The sequence below is a fragment of the Camelus dromedarius genome, chromosome 3 (genome assembly GCF_036321535.1).
Source record: "Camelus dromedarius isolate mCamDro1 chromosome 3, mCamDro1.pat, whole genome shotgun sequence".
In the NCBI taxonomy this organism is placed as follows: domain Eukaryota; kingdom Metazoa; phylum Chordata; class Mammalia; order Artiodactyla; family Camelidae; genus Camelus; species Camelus dromedarius.
The window spans coordinates 17,217,981-17,240,457 of NC_087438.1; the positions used below are offsets into that span (position 1 = coordinate 17,217,981).

General features: G+C 34.0%; 1 protein-coding gene and 1 long non-coding RNA gene across 2 annotated transcripts in view; one reads left to right on the forward strand and one right to left on the reverse strand.

Annotated features, from left to right (window-relative positions):
• LOC135319456 (uncharacterized) overlaps positions 1-22,477 on the forward strand; it is a 34,710-nt gene that overhangs the window by 11,674 nt on the left and 559 nt on the right. Inside the window, exon 3 of the long non-coding RNA XR_010378061.1 lies at positions 21,455-21,615. This is a non-coding gene — a long non-coding RNA (uncharacterized LOC135319456). The remainder of the gene's footprint in view (positions 1-21,454; positions 21,616-22,477) is intronic.
• The window catches only part of LOC105098671 (cadherin-10), a 105,220-nt gene continuing 83,194 nt past the window's right edge, over positions 452-22,477 (reverse strand). Inside the window, exons 7-11 of the mRNA XM_064479723.1 lie at positions 17,859-17,995; positions 12,837-12,958; positions 7,828-7,936; positions 3,883-4,134; positions 452-1,434 (exon numbers count right to left, since the gene is read on the reverse strand). Coding sequence (XP_064335793.1) covers positions 944-1,434; positions 3,883-4,134; positions 7,828-7,936; positions 12,837-12,958; positions 17,859-17,995 — 1,111 coding nt within the window. The 3' untranslated portion in view covers positions 452-943. The remainder of the gene's footprint in view (positions 1,435-3,882; positions 4,135-7,827; positions 7,937-12,836; positions 12,959-17,858; positions 17,996-22,477) is intronic.

Consider the following 22,477-nt stretch of genomic DNA (forward strand, 5'->3'; position numbering starts at 1 on the left):
TATCATACAAAAATAAGAAAACGTTTTATTCTTTCAGATATTATTTTAGTCAATAAGAGCAAAACAAAATTACTGCATTGCTGGGATTTTGGGATATTCAGCATAAGGATGGCCATGTTTTAAATTCGCTTATATGGTAAATTTTTAGGCGATCTGTAAATGACTATCACTTTTAATGTGAAGAGTTTTTCACATATCACAGCATAGCAGGACTCACTGGAAAAATAATTCTTCCCTAAATCATTCTAATTTGGTTAGAGCTCTTTATAGTAATTGTGATAACTTTGTTTTCTTACCTGCATTCAGTGTAATTTCGTACCAAGATGTTTGGTCCACGGAGAAACTTTTTCTTCCTAGGGAAAAAAAGAAGCTAGAGACAAGGTAGTTGTAAAAACTGGTTTATTTTTTTTAAAAATAAATACAAAAATATAAATATAAAACATTAGCAGATAGAATTTGATGAAATGAATTGCACAAACGTTTGTATACCAGGTTGCATATCACACCTACTAACACCACATGTACATTTTTTGTTTAATTTAATGTATAGAACAGGATATACTTTAAAATTTTTCTTCGCCTTTTGAAAAGCTTCATTTGCAAGGGCAGGACGTGTATCTAACAGAAGCGGCTTGTTTGTGAGGCTGCTTAAGGGAGAACTATCCTGTTCATGTTTCTGAAATTATCTTTTATTTCCTAAGATGGACAACACTGAATTTCCATAGCTTTGGCTCTTGGAAGTGATTAAATAAAATGTCGTATATATTCCATGAGACATTCTACAGGAAAGAATTAATGTAATTAATGAACAAATTAAAACGTAAATGGGGAAACAAAATTGTGCTGAGTGGCAGGAAAATTCTCCTGAATATCAAATCTCGTGAAGCGGAGACGGTGTCGGTGAAGTTAATTCCTCTTGTTTGAGCTGAGCATACATCCCAGGTTAAGAGTCTTTGTCACTTTCCCCGCCACCATACATTTCCGCCAGCTTATTAAACCGAGGGCCCCATTCTCGGAGGTAATCGTAGTTTTGGTCTCCATCAGTGGTGCCTGATTCCAAAGAACTCAGGGATTCCGCGATGGAGTCGTTTCCTTCGTAGGCGTACGTTGCGAGAGAGTCGTAGGGAGGCGCGGTGGGATCCAGATCGTGCTCTTTCAGCCTCTCGTTAATGAAATCCCGGACATCCGTGTTATCCGGCGCTGTAGGCGTCCTCCGCGGTATGAATAAAGTCTCCGGAATGATGTCTCGCCGCAGCTTTTTTTCCTCGATAGCGGCAGGATTCCTCAGGGTGCCGATATCAAAGGCTTGGGTATCCTCCTCGCCACCACCTTCATCGTTATAGCTCACGATGTTGTCTCTGATATCCTCTTTCGACAAGATCAGAGGCTCTTTTTTCCGCTGTCTTTTCAGAGCTGCGAACAGTACTACTATAACTTGAAAAAAGAAAAAAAGATTCATTAGAGGGCCATCTAAAAACACCACATAAATAACAAGTGGAAGTACTCTAAAGGGGTTTAAGTTTTTTAGGTTTTCTGGAACAAGTTGGAATTTAGGATTAATTTTGGACTTCCATCGATTTCTTTTTTGTTTTGGCAGGGGGTGAGAGAAGATGGGTAGAGTTTAAGAACACTGATTCTCATTTATTTTTAAAGCAGTGTGAAAGTTTTTTCAAATACAGTGACTTACCTATTTTTTTTAAAGAACTGTTTAAAGATATTTCCTGATTGTACAGACATTATTTATACTTTGCATTAAATAGTGACATAAGATATATAACAAATAGACTCAAACTGAATTCAGCTTCAAATGAAACAAGAAGGGCAAAAATATGCCCAAATTTTTACATTCTTGTGCAATATTAAAAAGGCAGCTTTCTTCCCAAGATATAGAGTATTTGTTTCTGTTAAATAGCTTTGCTGATAGAGCTGCATAGATTTTTCTTTTAACTTATGAAGTTACTGGAAGGCCTTAATTACTGAGAGAAAAAAAGACCACATTATTTAGACATTAAGGTTTAGAAATTTATGAGATTTTCCATGGAAATATATATCATTCATGAGGCAAAAAAAAAAAAAAAAAATTGCTAAATCACGTGAGTGATCCAAGAGTGAATTCAAATTACTACATTGAATTAACTACAAAAACCATGTATGAATTTCAGCTAGGTGTATCTTTACAGGTGTAGACCCACAAGTAGAAATGTACACCACTCAGACAGGACATTTCCCTACTTCCATGAGAAGGTATCAATAATAATAATAAAATTATTTTAATAATCATAATAATGAAAATAGCATAAAAGGTAGGAGAAAGTTAAAATCAAATTCCTCCTGGTTCTATTAGTTTCCTAGTCTCATTCACTATCCCCTAACATTTTGGTCATGATCCTTTAAAAATGATGATTTGGAGAAACATTTGAATTCAATTAGATAAAGAAAGGAAGGGAAAACATCTTACTAGGTATATGTATGAAGAAATATCTATATTTATTTAGTCTCATTAGAACAGGCATTTAAAAGATAAAGGATTTTTTACTGGTATGGACTAAATGCATCCCCTAAAAATTCGTATGTCACAGCCTAGGTAAATTCCCAGTATGAGAGAATACAGAGGTGCAGTCTTTGGGAAGTAGTTAGGTTACAGGGGTGGAACCCTCATGAATGGGATTAGTGCACTTATAAAAGGAGACAGGAGAGAGATGCTTGTTCTCTGCCACGTGAAGATACCAGAGAAGACTGCCGTGTGCGAACTAGGAAGCATGCCCTCACCAAACACGAAATTTGCCTGTGCTTTGCTCTTGGACTTGCCTGTCTCCAGACTATGAGAAATAAATTTCTGTGGTTTAAGTTACCATCCTATGGTATTCTGTTATAGCGGCCTGAATTAAGGCAATTGAATTATTTTGTAAGGTGGTATTAAATTATGTTTTCTTTTTTATTAACTTAGAACTGTAAGACTTATCCTCAAGCTTGTGTGAGAAGGCAAACCAGGGACTTTTTTTTAGTGGGATAAAAAAGAACGTTTTCATCCATTGATAAGTGTTCTTGACCTTCAAAGTGATTAAAAAATAAATAAGCCCTTACCAAGAGAAAGAAAATGTTTATTCTTAAGTTTTTGAGAAAATGTGACCTTTTATTTTGGCTAAATTCATGTATATGTGCAGACAAAGAAACTTGTGACATAAATATTTTAAACCTCAGATTATTTATTATCAACCAAATGATCTTACCCAGTAAAGAAGGTTCTGATAATGAGGACAGTGCAATTTACTAAGATTGGCTTCAAAATCCTAGTTCATTTCACTGCTTCTTGAAATGTCACATACAGTGTTTTTTGATTAGGGTCACAGGAATACTCACAATAGTTTTAAGATAACACAACTAGAGAATAAACCTTATCTGATTTTTAACTTAAAAGCAGTTGAAAAGCAATTTACTCTGGGTTATAAAATCAAGTATTGTTGTTTTAGGGATGAGCGAACCAGGTAAAGGGTTATTTTAACCTTATTTCAGTGAAGAGTTAAGATAGTGAGTCCATCCAGCTTTAATATGAAAAAAAGTGAAAATAAACTTTAGATTTATTGAAAAACTACATACAGTGATTAACAGCAAGGTGCCTTGCCTTGGCTTAGCACCTCAAAACTGTGTAACTTTGGGAAATGTTTTAAACATCTCTAACGTCTCAGTTTCATTATTTATAAAAGGAAGGTAACAAGTATCTGATCAGGTAAAATATGTCATTATAAACAACATTCCACAGTTAATTTATCTCTGTCTTAAATTTGGGGTTAGATTTGGGGGAAGTATTTTCACAGCAACGTTTCCTTACGAACGCGGAGAAGCCATCTAGGAAATAGTCCCATTTCCTCTAAAGTTTCTTACCCAGCAGAATAATGATGCAGAGCAGAATGGCGATGAGGGCCCCCGTGCTGAGGCCGGCGGGAAGGAGCAGGGCTTCGGCGCTGCAGGACTGCATGTTGCCCTGGCTGTCGCAGGCGCACACTCTGATGGTCAGCGTGCCTGTGCTGCTCTGAATCGGGTAATCGTTGTCTGATATCACCACCGGCAGGAGATAGGTACTTATTTCATGTCTGTTGAATCCATTTTTTCTGGTTAAAATTCTGGCAGTATTATCTAAAATAAAGTTTAATATATTACAGAGGGCTTAGGAGAGCACCTGTCTCATCCGGATCACCAGGGTTCGACACATAAATAAAAAGATGTTTATGTAAAATACAAAACTGATATCAATTTCCGTATCAACTGTATACATGGCAATTCAAATACAGATAAGATAAATGAGATAGTTTGAGGAATCTAATATACGATTACTTATTTATTAGGTTTTTGATGAATTCTCAGATGTTTTCAAAATGGTGAATTTTTATGAGTGAATCAGTTATCAAGACTACAGAGATGTTAGCATATTGTTTTTTGAAGTTTTCAGAAAATGGAAATACTACACATACCAAGAAAAAAATCATAGTAAACGTTTTGTATTTACAAATGTATGTGTGCCCACACAAACCCCACATGAACCTAATATTCATGAAGAAAAATGTGGTTGAGTCCCAATACATAAAAAGCAGTGAGGAAGTTACTTAATATTTTTGAACTTTGATTTCCACTCATTAAAATGAATACGATGTGTAATTCAAAGTATTGTTGGAAGACAGCTAATGTGGAGCGCCTAACGGACACAGAGAAAGAAGTAGGGACTTAATACAGGCTAGCATCCTACTGCCCACTGTATTGCTGCTGATATGTCCTTTATCTGATAATTCACCCAGTATCCTTAAATGCAGGTTGTGGGGTTAATAAAAAAGTTTCATCTAGTTCAATATAGCAAATATTTAAAAATAATATCAATATACACTTGGATGATAATTTCCTGCTCTGTTTGTCCAATGTGCATATTAGTCTTGTTTAGCCAATGCCATAGGGCTATTAAAAATGCCAGTGTAGGGAAGGGAGTGAGTTAGTCAGTTGCTAAATCAAACAGGACAGCCAGAAAGGAAAAAAAAGGAACAATTTTTTTGCAGGTATAGTGGTTGAACATAAAATAATCATTTCCTAAATTATTAGTAAGTTAAATCTCACTACATCAGGTAACTACATAAGCTAGGGAAAGTAACAGAATAGAAGATGTGCATAAGCAAATTTTAAAAATAAAATGTAATCCTGATAATTGTGCAATGTTTACTTTCTTCCAAGAAGTATTAGGATATAATACTCTCTCACACCTATGCTAAAATGAACATTTATATATATGTGAGTATTTTCAGAATCTTCTTGCTTTATACTTTGAAATTTTTTCAATAGTTTCTAATTCTTAACTTTGCCTGCAACAGCTTTGCTATATTAAAGAATCAAAAGAAGTTTTACCCTAAACTAACCATTTCATTTAGATCACTTTATTAAACAGTCAGAAAGTCATCATCTAATAATATTTTTGACCTGTGAGTTAGTGAAAAGTGAGGGAAACTTAATGGGATATGAAGTGTGGTATCACAGAAGCAGGAGATTTATTAAAGAGAGAAAAGAATGATGTAGAATTTAAAGATTTTAAGGTGAAATTATAGATAAATGCAAGGGTGTTTACGCAGGAAGAGCAGCTTTAAGGTGACGTTGTCATTGGAATTTCTTTTAAAATTCACCCAATAACATAAAATAGTGAATTTGTGCAGGATTAGATCAAACTTCCATCACACTTCAGTGGTATTCTATTTAATGTACGTTCGGGTTTATATTCATATGGCTTCAGATCTTGCTTTGAGTAACTTAAATAGGATCAGGAACTCTTCTTAATATAAAAAATGGCACTATTTATCAAAAATTAATTATGATCATCTGTGGGTTTGTCACCAGTTGTGGGTTCTGGCCAGCAGAAGTCCCACCAAGACGGAATGAATTACTTAAGACTCTGGGGAAAAGTCCAGAGAGCGAGAGGGAGTCGGGAGCCAACTCCACAAGCCTCTCAAATGTCTCATATTTGTTGAGTACAGTTGAAGCAGGAATTTAGGGAAGGACAGGGTGGGATTACAATGCGTACAAAGGTTTTGTTTATTGTTGGTGTTTGGCTCAAGGTAAGAAGACCCTTTCTGGTGAATCATAATCGTGTTGAGCCTTTCAGCTTATCAGGGCAGAATGTATGAGAATCAGCTGCTTGACAAGATTTTCTTGGACTCAGGTGGCTATGCCTGTCTCAGGTTGCCCCCTCAGAGGGTCTTACCCGTCATTGGCTAACCAGCCTTCTCACCTCTGAGTCTGCAGCTTTCTATAAGTTGTTTACCATTCCAGCCCAAGGCTGTTTTGGGGATAGAAGACTAACAGCAGGCACACCCAGCATTGATAGCCGTTGATAGCCGGGGGCCTGGGTCATTGCTAAAACCTCAAGGCAGTTACTAAGCACATCTTTTTTAAGGAGGTAAGTGGCTGGGATCTGTTACAATTTGTTAACCCAATCATGGGCTCCCACAATCATCCTTGAGTTGCTTCCCCAGTAACTGTGAAATGCTGTGATAAGACAACACCATTTTGGGTCTCTATTACTTTTTAAAATTGAGAGGTGGCTTGTTGAAATCCAGGGCTCAGTTTAACAGGAACATAAAACAAGTGAAAATACAATTAAAAAGAGGTACAATATTGTCAATTCAGTACTGAGAATGTCCAATCTAAATTCCATGTTTAGGTTACCAGATGCAGCAAATTAAAATGATGGACGTTGTTTTTCTTGAATTCAGATGTAATTGGGCATTTTGTATTTTATCTACCAACTCTGTTAATTTTTCCAATCACAATTATTTTAGGTGTCCAGAGGGATGGAAATTATTAACAATTCAGAAGCTCAGATTTGGTAAACAGATGTTACCAACCAATGTCGTCCCTTCAACTGATTTGTGCAAAGTTTCCACAATACCAAATATAGTTGCTCAGTGTAAAACTATCCATTATCTGAAACTACTTTCTGACATTCTGAAAGCCTCCTAGATAGGTACAGGGACCTGACTCTGCCAGCATACATGCACAGTTAGGAGTTATTTTAAGTATGCCAGTGTAGTTATTAGATTTATTTTAAGAATAACTATATCTATAGCCGCTCTAAAACAAGTATGTCTTTTAAACAAGAGCTAGATGATACAATTAGTTTTAACATAAATTTATCAAAAAGCTCTAATTACATACTTTTGTTTAGACTAGAATAATTACCACACGTTTTCCAAAGAATAAAGCTGTTCAATTTTTTAAAAAATAGTAGCCATCTTCATATTTTTCCTCAAAAATATGTTTCTGCCTTTTTTAAGAATGCAAGAGATATGTTTAGTTTTTTTGATCACAGAGATATTATAAAAGTCATCTATTACACAGGAGAATAGTGTTTGCCATTGCAGTTAAGCCTTTGCACTCAGCCCTTTCACAGGTTAATGTGGCAACTTCTCTTTCTTATGCTTCTCTTATTTTGGTGAATCAGCTGCTGCTAAATCTCACAGAAGTTTACACAAGAGTCTCACTGAGTCATTCATTTCCCTATAGGTGTGTCCTACAATTTTGTTATAGGAAATGATTATTCCCAGCCTTTCTAATGTTTGCAATATTCAATCTTTTCATTAGTACCCACATAGAGACTTCATTCATATACTTTATGATTTTAAAATTCAAGAGATTAAACACTATCAATTACTGTAATATCTCATTAAAAATCTAATGAAAACAAAAATTTGTAACACATTTATAAATTAATATATCATGTATATGGTAGTTGTTACCTTGGGGAAAATTTCTGGTTAACGTCACCTTAAATCACAGTGAACACGTTCTAAAATTTACCTTCATTGTCTTGTACTGTGAAGTTTGGATTGACAGCAGCTAAACTGAAGAAAAATTTCTGTCCACCTAAAGGATCATCTTTGTCTACTGCACTTATAGTCTGTATTAGCTGCAGAAGAGAGAAAAATGTATAGTTATCAAACTTCCTTGAGTATAATCTGCTTTATAATATGTAATTTTTAACATCCACTTTGTCTAACATTTTTAAAAGGCAATTGATTTTCTTCCTTGTGCATGTATCTTTACCTGAGTTATTCCATCTTTTTGTTATTACTTTGATTTTAACGTCTCCCCCACTGTTTATATCTGCTTCTCTCTATTTCCCCTAAATATTATCCATTATTTGTATTAAAATAATAAATAATAATGTTGTATTCTTTACAGTTCTATTTAGATATAGCATTTGAACTGAGTAGGTTATTTCATTTAAACATTGACCTGGAAGAGTTACTTAATGTAGGAAAATTTAGAAAATTATTGTAATTAAGGCTTTTCTCCTCATCAAAAGTAAAGTGAAAACTAATCAAAGAATGTAGATTCTATAAACAATATATGTTACTTTATTAAGGAAAGACAAACATTACCTACTTTAACAGTAGGTTAACTGTTTACTTCATCTGCACTTTCAATCAAATTATGTATTTTTAAATTCCACATATACATACTATGGGGATGGTTATTTTATAAGGGTAAACTCTTGGGTTTATTTTAGGGTAAGAATATAAGAAGCCTTCTCGTAACAAAGTAGAAAATTTAACACCTTATTCTATAATCAGATCACTGCTTTGAACATATTATATAATTAATATTATTCATATATGTAACAAGTATGTATTTTTACATATTTATCAATTTCATCTTTAATTTATATGTATAATAACATTTTATGTATTTTTGCATATTTTAATTTTCAGGAAGGCTTCAGAAGTTTTAAATATGTGTATCAATACCTATAGAAGTGGTCAAATTTATGCTAACTGAAAGGAATATATTTTTACTGCATTAACTCAATATTGTGTTGATACTTGATGGAAATATTTGTTACTGGTGTTGATTTAAAAAGGGATTTTTAAGCTTGAAAAATAATGTAAAATAATTCAAAAATAAGAAATTATTTTAACTATTCTATATTAAGTTTTCCTATAGGTGTCTTATAAGAATAAAAATGTGGTAAAATTGAGGTACTCCCTAATCATTTATTTCAAAGTGATACAAGAAATATAAGTGGACCAAAGATAAATGCTGATTGTCTAGAAGTAAGTAGCAAAAAAAGATTCAAAACTTTAAATCATTTAAAATATATATTTAAAAATACAGCGTAACTGCTTTATGAAATTTTTAGTATTGATTTAAGATTAAATAGAACCAAGAATTTATGGCTAATGGCATATCCATTCAATAAAAAACCAAAGGATGGTAAATATATGAAGGAATTAAAGAGAAAAATGTTAAAATAATTTTAGCCAGTACCCTTGGAGAGGTATCTATTCAGTTACAAAAATATTTCTTAACTGACTTTTGTTTGTGGAGCAGTCTCAAGGATTTTATTTTCAAATAGCAACTTACAGGAATAAGTTGAAGAGGGGAAAATGACATAAAGGAAACAACATATCAAGAAAGACAGTAGGCTAATGGAAATTCTTATGTTCCTATATGGAAAGATTAATATGTTAACTCTCACATACAGATGCATAAAAATGATAGAAATGTAAGAGTAGAGCTAATGGTCTTTTAAAATAAAAACTACAATTTTCCTAATAAATTTACATTTGCAGCTGTGATTACAAATTACAATTCCAGTTCATTTTTATGGACCAAAATAACACAATTCAGAGAACAAAATGACCCACATCTTTACATATCTCTATAAGAAATTATAAAGGTTTACATAAAAATTCTCAATTAAAATGTGCTATTTTAATGAAAGACGGTAGCATTGTATACGCTAGCAATATGTCAGTGACTCATTAGTATATTTTCATTAAATATTATAATGGGAATAAGTAAAACTCATTTAATAATACAGACAAAATAGAATCACATGCTGTAAATCAATATCATATCACAACATATTTTTATGACCAGAAGACTTTTTTTATGCAGATGGAGGCACTTCCTTTACAAGATAGATTTTTTTCTTTGAGACATAACTTAACTTGGCTTTTAGCATCCAACTTCTCTATATCCAGCAGTCACCTTTCAATATAGCCTTCCTTTCCATTTCCAGTCAGACATTAAAAAATCACATTTTGTTTTGGCATATGTACCATAAAAAGTTGCAATTCCACTGAAAAATTGGCAACAAAAAGGAGATAAAACTCTCTTTCCTGTATAAGCACTCACTATTTTATTTCTACTGGAAACAAATTCATTTTGACTCACTTCAAATAAAAGAGGTTCCACAATTAGGGAAATAAAAATACAGGTGATGTCCAGTATTCATTCTGAGCATATGAAAATGAGACAGACAAGTCATTTATATTTTATCTCCTCAGCAATTATGTAATTGGTTTGTATTTTCACAAGGCAATTCTAAAATAATCTTAAATCAGCTTGAGAGGTGTTTCAGTGATCGTATTATAAGGGAGTGCGAGATGAAGAAAGGAGTTTAAGATATTTAGTTAGAAAAATAGCCACTAAGTTCTAATGTTGCAGCTTTTTCAGTGAAAAGACTCGTAGTTTATGCTGATGAAAAAATTCCCTTTGTTCTGGTAAAAAGCACTCTTTTTAGTTGTTAGGAAAGTAACTAAACACCATTCTATGGAAAACATGTAATGAGATCTGGGGGGTTAATAAGGGCCTGGAGCTTGGATACTATCGATGGGTAAACATAAGCTGCACTTCTCCCTGGGGAGACTCCCTGGGAGATGTCCTGTGAGACTGAAATGCTATTGCCTTCTCACAGAAATTAAAAATATATATTAAAACATATTTTATTGAAGGAGTAAGGCATGTATAAGGGGAATTGTAAGAAAAGAGAAACAGCCAGTCCTCTCTTCTCTCCTTTCCCAAGGTCCCCTGACTCTCTCTGAGATGGAAAAGATGGGAGTCGAGTTGCCTAGTTCAGGCACAAGAAAGGACTATTAATATCACATCAGTTGTATGTTTCCCCAGGAAAAGTCTATCCTTAGGCCAGGGAATAGACAAGAAAGGAGGAGGGGGCAGCAATTAACTTTACTTCTGTCTCATTGCATCCACACGCCAAATGAATGGAATTATGTTCCACGTTGCTCTAAGTGCTACTCTTAAAGAGAACTTAATTCAGAGGAGTACTACTCTATCAATAACGAAAGCACACCCAGAAGTCCCCCCAAATCTCCCACTTCCCTAGAAGGAGGGAAGACAACAGTTAAATTAATTTCAAGAAAGGCTCAGTGAAGGGGTGCTTTATTAAATAACCACTTGGCTTTTGCCAGCTGGGATGTCATAACCTAGAATTACATTATTGAGTATACAACAATTTAGTTCAAACAAACATTTTTTCAACCTGTGAGACCAAAAGGACATCTAACAAACTGGTCTTACTAAAACTAACGACTATGGGAGGCTGTTACACTTACAGCCAATTAGAAGAAAATTATTAGTCATGCTCTTCCTGTCAAGTTTGTCAAAATAGGCTAACCACTTTTTAAATTAAAATCATCTTTGATTTTATAATGTTCCCTCAGTATACCAGCTTGTTTTTAATAGTTCAAAAAGTATATAATTACTGAGCCAGATAGAGGTAAAAAAAGAAAAAAAAAAGCATAAGGAAAATAAACACAATCCCTTATTTTGTATATTTTGAATACATTGGGAAATCAATATTTATAAGGACTCAAAAGCTCTGAAAATATATCTCTTGAAAATCAAATAGAATAACCATAGAGGAAGCAATGTATGTAGCAGTTGCCAAATGGATAATTTATCTTGTAGAGAAAAGGCTTCAGCTTATATCATGCTGAGCCTGCCAGGCAGAGGACTATTTGGAACACTATTTTTAGGGCACACTGTTTCATTAAGAAGTAGGTCGGAAGTAGCTAAGTCATTTAAACATTCCAAATTAAACATTTCCATAACATTTTCAAATAAAAAAAAATGAATCCGATTGCAGCAATTCTACCACTTCAAACAATAGACAGGCTATTGAATTCCTATTAGAATCTTCTGAAGGGAGAAGTTGAGTTCTTCCACAGTGTAATTTGCATAAAAATGTAACAATGACATTGATGTTTATAAAGAGCATCAAATGATGTCAAAACACAATACAGTTTCGTGATGGCTTCTCTTTCTCTAATAAAACACATTTGGCTCCCAATTATTATTTATAACATGCAGCTTCCTTCTGTGAAGATAGCACTCAAACCAATTAAGAGCATTTCTTTCAGCCATACAGGCTGGAGCTTTTCAAACAACAAAATGAGTCCACTGAGGAAAGACTTAAAGAGTTATAAACAAAGCTGGTGTAGGAAGAATGTTTTAAAGGATGAAAACTAAGTCATTAAGCACTTTATGTGTTGCCATAATGATGAAAAGCAAATACAAGTCTTAGGCGTGAACTCTGCGGTCCTGCTTCAAAATCGTATTCGCATACGTTGGGATATTGATGGGATGTTTTGCTGATCCCCGGTATTTGTCTCTGTTTTTCCCATTTTCATTTCCCATCTCTCAAGCACTTACTAATATTTATGTAATGGCACAGCAGGGTCTATTTTTGCTTTTGTTTGAAAGTTTAAAAAGTTGTTTCTTCTTATACCTTAACTTTCATGGCTACGGTAAAATTTCATATTTACATTAGAGCTTTACGAAGGACATATGAAATGTGCTATACTGTTATTTAAAACGTTTTCAACCCTAAAAACATCAGGCTTTGGTCCTGATTGTTTGTTTTTAATTATATTAATTTTTAATATAATTGCTGGGACTTTATATGAACAATTTTATTTCTTTACTCATTCCCCTCAAGAGGGGACAAAAATTAACGTGCCTGTTAAAATCTTCTTACCCTTTAAAATCCTTTGAGTACTTACCTGTCCTGGTCTGGCATTTTCACACACAAAAGTGTCATAGAACACAGCAAATTGTGGGGCATTGTCATTAACATCCAAAATTCTCACAAAAACAGCCACCCGAGTCATCTCTTTGGGATTGTCTAGAAAAAGGAAAGGAAAAATGTGTTTATGAAAATCATTCGTACACCAGATTTAATTTATATAAGCATCTTGTGGATATTAAGTGCTCACATACAAATAAGCATCACATTCATTCTACTAATTTAATGAGCAAATGCAATAAAGAGAATTACTGCAGAGCCTAATTAAATAGTCATGAATTCAGTTATTACTGGGCTCAAGAGTACTAATAATATTTTGAAAAATAATTTTAAAAGAACAATCCACTGTAATTGAGTTCATACTATACTTGAGTCCTTACTCCCCAAATATGTAAAATAAGAACATATTTACTAAATCTTTATTATATGTCATAATATTACTTAATTTATAACTTTTTTTTTGGATAGAGTAGTTTTAAATAAATTAGTAACTTGCCCAAGGTCATCCCCTAAATCATAGTTGTTGAATTACAATCTACCCTTCTGACTACTACTTTTATCACTAAAATGTATTCCAACAGTTACTCTCAACTCTCCTTTTGGAAATTTTAATATATAACTACTAATTTTACAAATTGGATGGAAATTAACAATGAAATACAAGATTTAAAATATCTCATTAATATAATTATTACTGGTACCATTTCAACAATCCAGGCTCAATTTTGTTAGCAAAATTAGCTTAATAGTAACATGTAGTATAATAATCATGATTTTATTTTGCTAAAAATCAAGAGCTTCAAAGTTTTCACATATAAGTATGCATTTAAAAATTGTTTTGATTTGTAAATGGAACTTTAAAATATAAATGTCTATTTAGCCTAACCTTGGGTAAAAACCTCATATTAGTCATAATTGTATTATCTCTACCATGGATTTTTCTAGCCATGTGTACTGATATCTGAGAGTGTTTTGGCATCTTAAATTCAGGTTATAGTCATCAGCCTTAGTGATATTAACATCTCAGTCTCTGGATATGTTTCACCTTCTATGTGAACTTTGACAAAGTCAAGCTGAAGATCACTATAAAAAGAGAAAGGTGATAATTAGCTAAAAACAAAGCAAAACAAACAAACAAAAAATAGCACATGAGCTGAGGGACAGTAGCAATCTTATTAAATGGCCTCTACCAACATGGGTTATGAGTAATATTTACCCTTGGGAAATTTATCTAACTTTCCAATTTTATCTAAATTCTTTTCAGATACAGTGTTAAAAAATATTGTCAGGTACAAATAGAGAGTATCACTACTCAAAAAAAAATTTACTTCTCCTCTTTTTTCTCCATGTAATTATAATGTTACTAAAATAATGAAATCAGCACTTTTTAAAAATAGCATGTAAGAACTGATTACTTGGCAGGGACGTTTACAAGGCTGAAATAATATGAAAGAAGGCAGACAGAATTCTAAATCCACTTGAAGTGTATTTACCTTTCCTTCCTCTCTTCAAGGGAAACTTTAAAACCCATTCCCTCTTTAACATTCTCGTTCAGTCTTTCTTCGGTCTTCTTAACCCATATGCATTCAGTTCTCAGGTCTTATTTCATACTTGCTAATCTACTGCTGCATATTGCTCACCTCTTAGTGTGTCAGGTGCTTAGAGTTTACACCCTGGAGTCAAAGAGAGCTGCTTTGATTCCCACCATTCATTCATCATGTGACTTTGGCCAGTTTACATACTCTCTCTAATGCCTTGATTTTACTCCACATGAATCAAAATCGAATTTCTAATCTTATAAAATGATTTGAAAAATTACGTGAGCTAATGCGTGAAAACGTCTTATCAAAGTATCAGTTCTTTGGTAAACACCAGCTACCAACACATGTTGACTTTTATTATTAAGAGGACCTTTACTATCCCTGTTACATCATGTTCATCTCCTTACCTTACTTAAGACCTTATGCTACCTTTCTCCACACAAAGCATCTACATAATAAAAACATGTTAACTAGCTTTCCTACAATTCATGTGGGTCTCAAGAGGAGAATATTTGGGAAAAAATGGAGAGAAGAGAAAAAAGAGAAAAATGCTAGTCTGTTATTTTCCTACATCCCCCACTCCTAAACCATTTACTAACACCCAGAGGCATAATGTTCACCTACAAGTCAATCTTCAACTACCCAAAGTTACTTGTTGCCTCGTATAAGAGAAGGGCGGTCTGATTCTTCCGTATTTTCTAGAATGTGCTCTTTAACCTACTTTTATAGTTAGTGGACATGAGCAAAATGTTTTCTTTCAGTATAAAGCCTTGACATAAAAATAGCTCTTTTATTTTATTCACTTTACCTATGCCACAGAAACCAAGAAGGACAGAAAGTTTCATATCTAAAAAATTGCATCGTCAGTCCCTTCCCTAACACAATGTGCAGATTCTCCAGCCTCTATACACATAACTCAAAGCTCTTCAAATCAAAAGCTAAATCCACAGGGATAACACGCTTTGTAAAGCAACAGGCCTGGAGGCACCTATTCAAAAAACAGTGCTTACACTAATCTTTTTACTGGCAAATGCGGAGGCTTGTGTATAAATAAAAATAGGAAGCATTCCAAGGAAGCAACAGACTGAAAAGTAGCCAGCACACATTTACCACCTGAGCCTGTCAGTCAACCAACAAGCTCCATGGTAGCAAGAATGTGTGAGCCATAAAGGGTCTCAGAATGTGTCCTAAGGTATAAAACCATGCCATGTATTCACAGCCTTTTCTATACCTTCAAGAAGAAGAAAACTTCAGTCATTATCCAGGAATCCCAGGCTTCAGAGAGAGATACCTTTTGTTCCTGGTTAGGGCAAGAATTTCCACCAATGAGGAAGAAGGTTTAGAAAAAGGAGACCTTCGGTCATCAGCTTTGCTCTATTGTTCTCAGAAGGGACTTCAGGGATCACAGTTTAATTTTCAGATGTGGGTATAGGAACTCATTGGTTTCTACAACACTGTGTTTTACCATCCCTCATTGTGATCTTAATTTTAGATTTTATATTCTTCACATGACATATAAAAATATTTTTTAAAGAAGAAAAAGAGGACTTATTCCATGGTATAGTGCCCTAAACGGTTGCCTGGAGCAGGGGTCCTTGCAGTATGAGGGACTACTGCTATAGGATGTAGAATTGAACTGTTGGACGCAGGGTCTGGAAACACACTGGTAAGAAGTACATTTATAGATCATTCTGTTCTGCTTTGGGCTTGGTGTCTGACATACTTACCATAAACCTAGTGTTTAAAATCTAGTAAAAACAATTCTTTATACGCTGTTTCCCTCTAACCCTCATTCCATTTAATAATCGGCACAGCATAATGGACCTCTGACTGTTTGTGGTTTGGCAGGTAGGCATTTCCAGCAGTTACTCCATAGATTGATTTTCTTTAAGGGCAGAAAGTAGGTTTAGTTCTTAAAAAGAAGAACATAATTGACTTAGCTTTTTACAGAATTGTAATTACTTCGACTAGCTTTAGAAGTTAAATTTCTCAAAGTATCTGAAATGGAAAATGCAGTTCCTAGCTCACTGGGCTTGAATAAGGATCTTGAATCAGCCAGGGAGCACACACAACCGTGATTCTAGAATAATCAGACTGGATCCTGTCAGGCACAACTAAACACTGTGATATGGAGACTGATATAGAAATAAAAGCTTTCCTTAAGAAACACTCAAAAAAAAAAAAAAACCAAAAAAAAACCACCCTTCAGTTCACCCTAAGAGGCACAGCCATTTTTATCTCACTAAAGAAAAAGTGGATCATTTAGATGGTAGGACTAATCTTTATTCTGAGGCGTTAAGGTCATTGCTGATGATCTGTCTAGCCTAATTTTATCCTTCTGAGGCGCTTGGTAATTCAGTCCCAATGCTCTGCCTTCCAAATCTGGAATGGTTACTTCAAATAACTCGACCTTGATACGTGTTTGTGGATTCAACTTAGTTTTTCAGATCTGAAATGTGGGGGCTTAGTTTTTCACCGTGATTCAGACCCTAATTAGTGTTTCTTTTTAAGACAGTTAAAAAGTTCTATTCCATGCACGTATCACAATACAGGGATCTGAAACCATCAACAGGTTAGAGTGTGTGGGCAGGGCTGGCTTCAGAGGCATGGGCCGTTGAACAGGGCCTCACACTTAGAAAGGCCCCACTCACCCTTGTTTTAACACTCTGCTGTTGCTATGTTAAATTCCTTAATCATGTTTTAACAAGAGACCTCACACTTTCATTTTATAACAGGCTCTAAAAATTATATAGCCAGCCCTGTGTATGGGCAAGAACTTTTGCAATTAGAGACAGGTATGATTTTGAATACTGGCTGTGTCTATTATTAGTTGGATGAAATTTTGTAAATTAGGTATAGAATTTAGTATTGGATCTACAAACAGAATGACTAGTTTCAAATCCCAGTTTTACCAGTTCTGGCATTGTGACTTTGGACAAGTTACTGAAACCTCTAGAGTCTTATTTCCTTCTCTGTTAAGTAAGGTCAATAAAAGTATTAGGAGTGAAAATTAATTTAAAATTCTTAGAATAATACCTGGCACAGAGTGCTAAATGTTAGCTATTGTTACCAATACCTTTGTTTCTTCACCTATAAAAAGGAAGTAATAATATCTATGTGTTTGTTGTTAATTCAGGGACTCCCAGCATTTTAGCATAGATTTTAATTCATAGTGTCCATGCAGTAAATTTAATACATTTCCCTTTCTCCCAAAGAGAATATTTTTAGTTCCCAATTCTAGATCATTTTTATTAGTTAGTATTAACTGTAGACTTGTGGATGACTATAGCTATTTCTCAGTATATATAGAAACTATTTAAAAAATTATAGGTGTTGAGAGGCCTTTTAAAACCTTAGATTGAAATTACAATTCACGTGTGCAATGAGAAGGAATTATTCTTAATATAAAATGAAACCTAAAAATATGCTCAATATTATATACATAAAATTCATCTTACTGATTTCAGCAGCTATAACAGTAAGATTGTGCCACTGAGATAGTTCACGGTCAAGTGGCTTTGATGTATAAAGGGATCCATTTCCAGAATGTATGTTAAAGATCCTGTCAAGGTCAGTGTGGCGATCCAAGGAAAATCTGAACACGAGGGCAGAGAAAAATACATGCAGTATTATTGAAGGTTTATAGGAGAAAACAGTGAAATGCAAAGACACACATAGAGTGATAAATAATAATTTCAGGAAAGTATATAGTACTGAACTGGAATGCAGACTGTGTCATCAATTAATCACACACACACACACACACACACACACACACTGACCCTCCCCCAGCCCCACCCCGAAACCTCGTTCCAAGACCTGAATCGACCATTGTTCTGCATTCAAATGCTGGTCTTCTGAATCCTTGCATTATCGAATCATTATCTATTGCCACATTCAACTGACCTTCATGTATTTTTTCCAAAAAAAGAGTTGGAAATACAAGTTTTACATTACCAACTAACTTTGCCTAGTGATCGAGACTTCTAAAGAATTATCACAAAGATCGAATGCATAACATCATCACCAGAAGTAAAGTCTTCTAGTAAGAATATTGGAGATAACATTAGTTTCCTCAAAAGTGTAGATCATCAATTGATGACTGTGTTTAGTCGCTTCAAAGTACAATACACAGGTAGCTTCATTTTCTTACCCATGTGTATCATTATAAAATTTATACATTTTAACTAGATATATTTTAAAAATAGAAAAGTTTGGCATAAGAGTTTTTATATATCTGTAGCAAATGAAGTCTTAGTACATGTATTAAAAAAACAAGTATTCTGCAAACTAATTAAAGGCATCGTGCTGGGTGTCATTCTAAAACTTAACAACAGGTTTATCAATTAGGATGATGTAGTTGGGATAAATCCCATTATTTGGGGGATTGTCAGCCAAGGTTTAAAAGAACTGTACCCCTCACTGGTGGTTCCTGTCACTTCACAATCCTAGTGGTTTACAAATGTTTTAGAATTTTTGAGTTAGCAAGCATCTTTAATGTTCCCTATTAAAAAATTTAAAAAACAGAGCAAAATAAAGATGACAAAACCAGGAATATTATTCAGGTATGGCGTATATTTTCTTAAAAGACAACCGTTATTTATTTTAAGGAAAAATATATGAAATAGCATTTTTAAATTGCATTTTGTGAATAATACTACAAAATAATTTTTAAAATGCCATAAAGCTTTTTTTCTTTTAATGTTCCAAACGTGTATAATATTTCCAAAAATCGATTGAAATTTATGATCTTTATATTGGGTTTTGAATAAATTGCATTAGAAGAATAATTTAACATTTCAATAGTTAATGTGATTTTATTTTTGAGGACTGCTTATTTTAGACTTTTACTTTAAATCAGTTCTAAATAGAACAGACCAGTCATTTACAAATTTCCTTAATAAACCCCAACCATCTCTATTAACACAATAGGAATTTAGTTTTGTATTCAAACTACCTGTTTTAGCCATTCACAAATTACACAAAACTTTGTATCTCTGTATCTGGAATAATTCATAAATTATATCCCAAGTTGACAAAATTCTTTTATTAGTGAAAGATCCGACATAAATTTTACCTCCTCCTTGGAGTGTTCCGTGAGTATCTGAAGTAGAAGCTATTTGTCCCCTTCCATCCTAAGGTCCCTTGTACCACTTATCTGTCATTTATCACATTGTATTCACAATTCATTTCATCTCACATCTCAAACAAGAATCAAACATGAAAATGGCAAGCATCATACTTAAAATCTAGTAGGTACTCAACGAATATTATTTTTCATTCTAAATCCTCTTCCTTAGCAGACTGAGAACTCCTTGAGAAACATGTTAATAATGATGTGGTGACCCACAAATATTCGTTGAATGGAAGAAAGTATAACTGACCTCTTTGACATTTTGGCAAATGATGTGTACTTATTTCTATAGAAATATGACAGGAAGTTGCAGTATGTAAATCAATATAAAGCATCATTGTCTTAGCCAAATCCATTTTATGTCTGTGTTGTCTTTTTTCTTGTACTTCAGTTTAAAAAATAATGATAAAACTTAGAGGATTATGTGAAATTACCTTGAAGATACAGAGACATCCTGATTCTTTTTCAAACATGATATAATTACAGTTGACCCTTGAACAACATGGGTTTGAATTTTGTGGGTCTACTTATAAGTGAATTTTTTCAATAAATATTGTAAGTGAAAAATATTGCTTGCTATATCAGTAAACAAAGGATGCTGCGGCCATCAAGTCATCAGTCACTACCACAGCCCCCGAAGGTGAGCTGGAGGGAACTCAGGATGAAGACAAACAGGCAGCCCGCCTCTGCCACCACCCACAGCGGTGCACCCTGAGGGAACTCAGGATGGGAAAAGAACAGGGTGTGAGACCTACATATTTAGGTGCATATCAAAGGAATGATTTCAATGGCAGACTTTTGCATCTTCCCATACATAGAAAAGTGCTAAATTCCTTAACTTGAGATATCTGGTTTTCTTTAATTAACAGTAATCTTTTGATGTTCTGACAACCTGGTCTTTGTCATAAAACTAATATCCTGGCTCCTCCCCTGCCTCTTCAGAGCAGTCTCTCAGAGCTATCTGAAAAGTTGTTATTCTGGGCTTAAGTCCTCAGAAATGTCCACCAAATAAAATATAACTCTCAACGTTTAGGTTGTGCATTTTCTTCAGTTGACAAGATAAACTACAGTATATATTTGTTGAATAAATAAATCTGAAGTTGAATGCTTGGATGCAGAATTGTGGACACAGAGAGCCAACTATGAGGTTATATTCAGATTTTCAACTGCATTGGTGGGGGAGATTTGTGCCCTTAATCCCCAAGTTGTTCAAGAGTCTACTGCTGTATGTTCCAGTTCTCTATGGCAAATTATGTTATTACCTAAGATTTTCATTTTTAAATCAGTTCCAGAATACATATTTTAGGTAAACCTGTCTGATTATTGCATTAGCAGCCACAGTATATGACATAAACAGTTTATAACATGACCAGTATTATCCAATTATCCATCCCTAAATACGTTGCTTTAGTAAAGCTACTTTATTCCTTTGATAATATATATACATTTTTTGATTTGCGTGTTCTATCAAGATTAACATGCAATAATATTCATTTCCATCTTCTACATCAAGTTAGCATAAATTTAAATATGCAACAAGAATCATGGTGTAGACTCTGTCATCAATAAGCAATGATGTCACTAATTCTGTTGCATTTAGTGCACGCAATGGATTCTTTTCTCCTGGTCTCCAGGACTTGCATCCTGATGGAATATTTTACTTTTTGTTTAAAAAATTCACAGATACATTTTGATGTATAACAACCATCAGTCTATAAAAAGATGCAAAATTGATTTCATTGTGTGGAAAAATATCTTTTATACTGTCACTTAATAATGTCACTAGATTTAAACTGAACTTAAAAAAAATATTGTATTTGATTTTTAAAAGGCCATTTTAAAACCAGGAATACATGCCAAGGGAGTGCTTGGTAAGTATTTAATGTGGAAAATTAAGCACGTATATTGGTTATTTAAAAGCTTCAAAGGAAAAAAATCCAAGGAATGCAGCAATTCCACTGAAGATAAATGTGGTGGAGAAGAGGCATTTATGGGGAAGTCATGCTGGCAGATGGGAGCTGTACTTGAGTGCCATATGCAGGTTTTGGCTGCCCATATGTAACCTCATGCTGTATGTGAAGGTAAGAAAATATTTAGGTAAAATAATATAAATCAAATAGCAATTTATATATATATGTATATATATAATATGACTCTACTTGAAGATCTGATAGAACCTACAGAAATTTTAACTTTAATTTGAGTTAGTCGCATGGCCCACAAAATTAAAGGTTTCTGACATTCCACTGCAGCATAGTTAGGAGTGTGTACTTGGAAATTGTACAACCACTTGAACTCCTACTTGACTGGCCAACATAGAAAAAAAGAAGCAAAATCAGCTTGCTGAGGATGAAGGAAACAAATGAAATCCAAAACACATGACGGACTAATGGTCTAAGGCAGTCATTTTAATGGTGAATATTACACATAGATACCTGTACGTTTTTAAAATGAGAGAACAAAGGTCAATGAAAACTTTGACCCTTTCTCATTTGTATGTGTTTTTCCCATTTCATATATTTTTAGGTGCCATAAGAAAACAAAGCAAAAAAAAAAAAAATTTGAAATCACTCTGATCTTGTTGGAATGTTCTAAATTTTTTGATATAGCCCAAACAACAAAGTCCCCTTTTGATGATAGGAGTATAGAAGAGTTTCTACAATCATAACTACATTGTAACATAGTTATGATTTTTTTTTTACTGTTAAAACCTCTCTCAACCTCACATATTATTTAAGAACCTGAAAGCACAAATAAGTTGATTCAGCGACACCGCAAATGAACAGCTGAAATGGTGCCCTTTACCTGTACCAGGGCTCAGGACAACAGATACCTCAAAGAGCCAGGCAGATGATACGAGCCAAGTGTCAGGCTAAACGGCACGATTAAAACCGAAGCTAATGATGAGATCCATGCACCTGCTGCCCCAGAACAGACTATTTA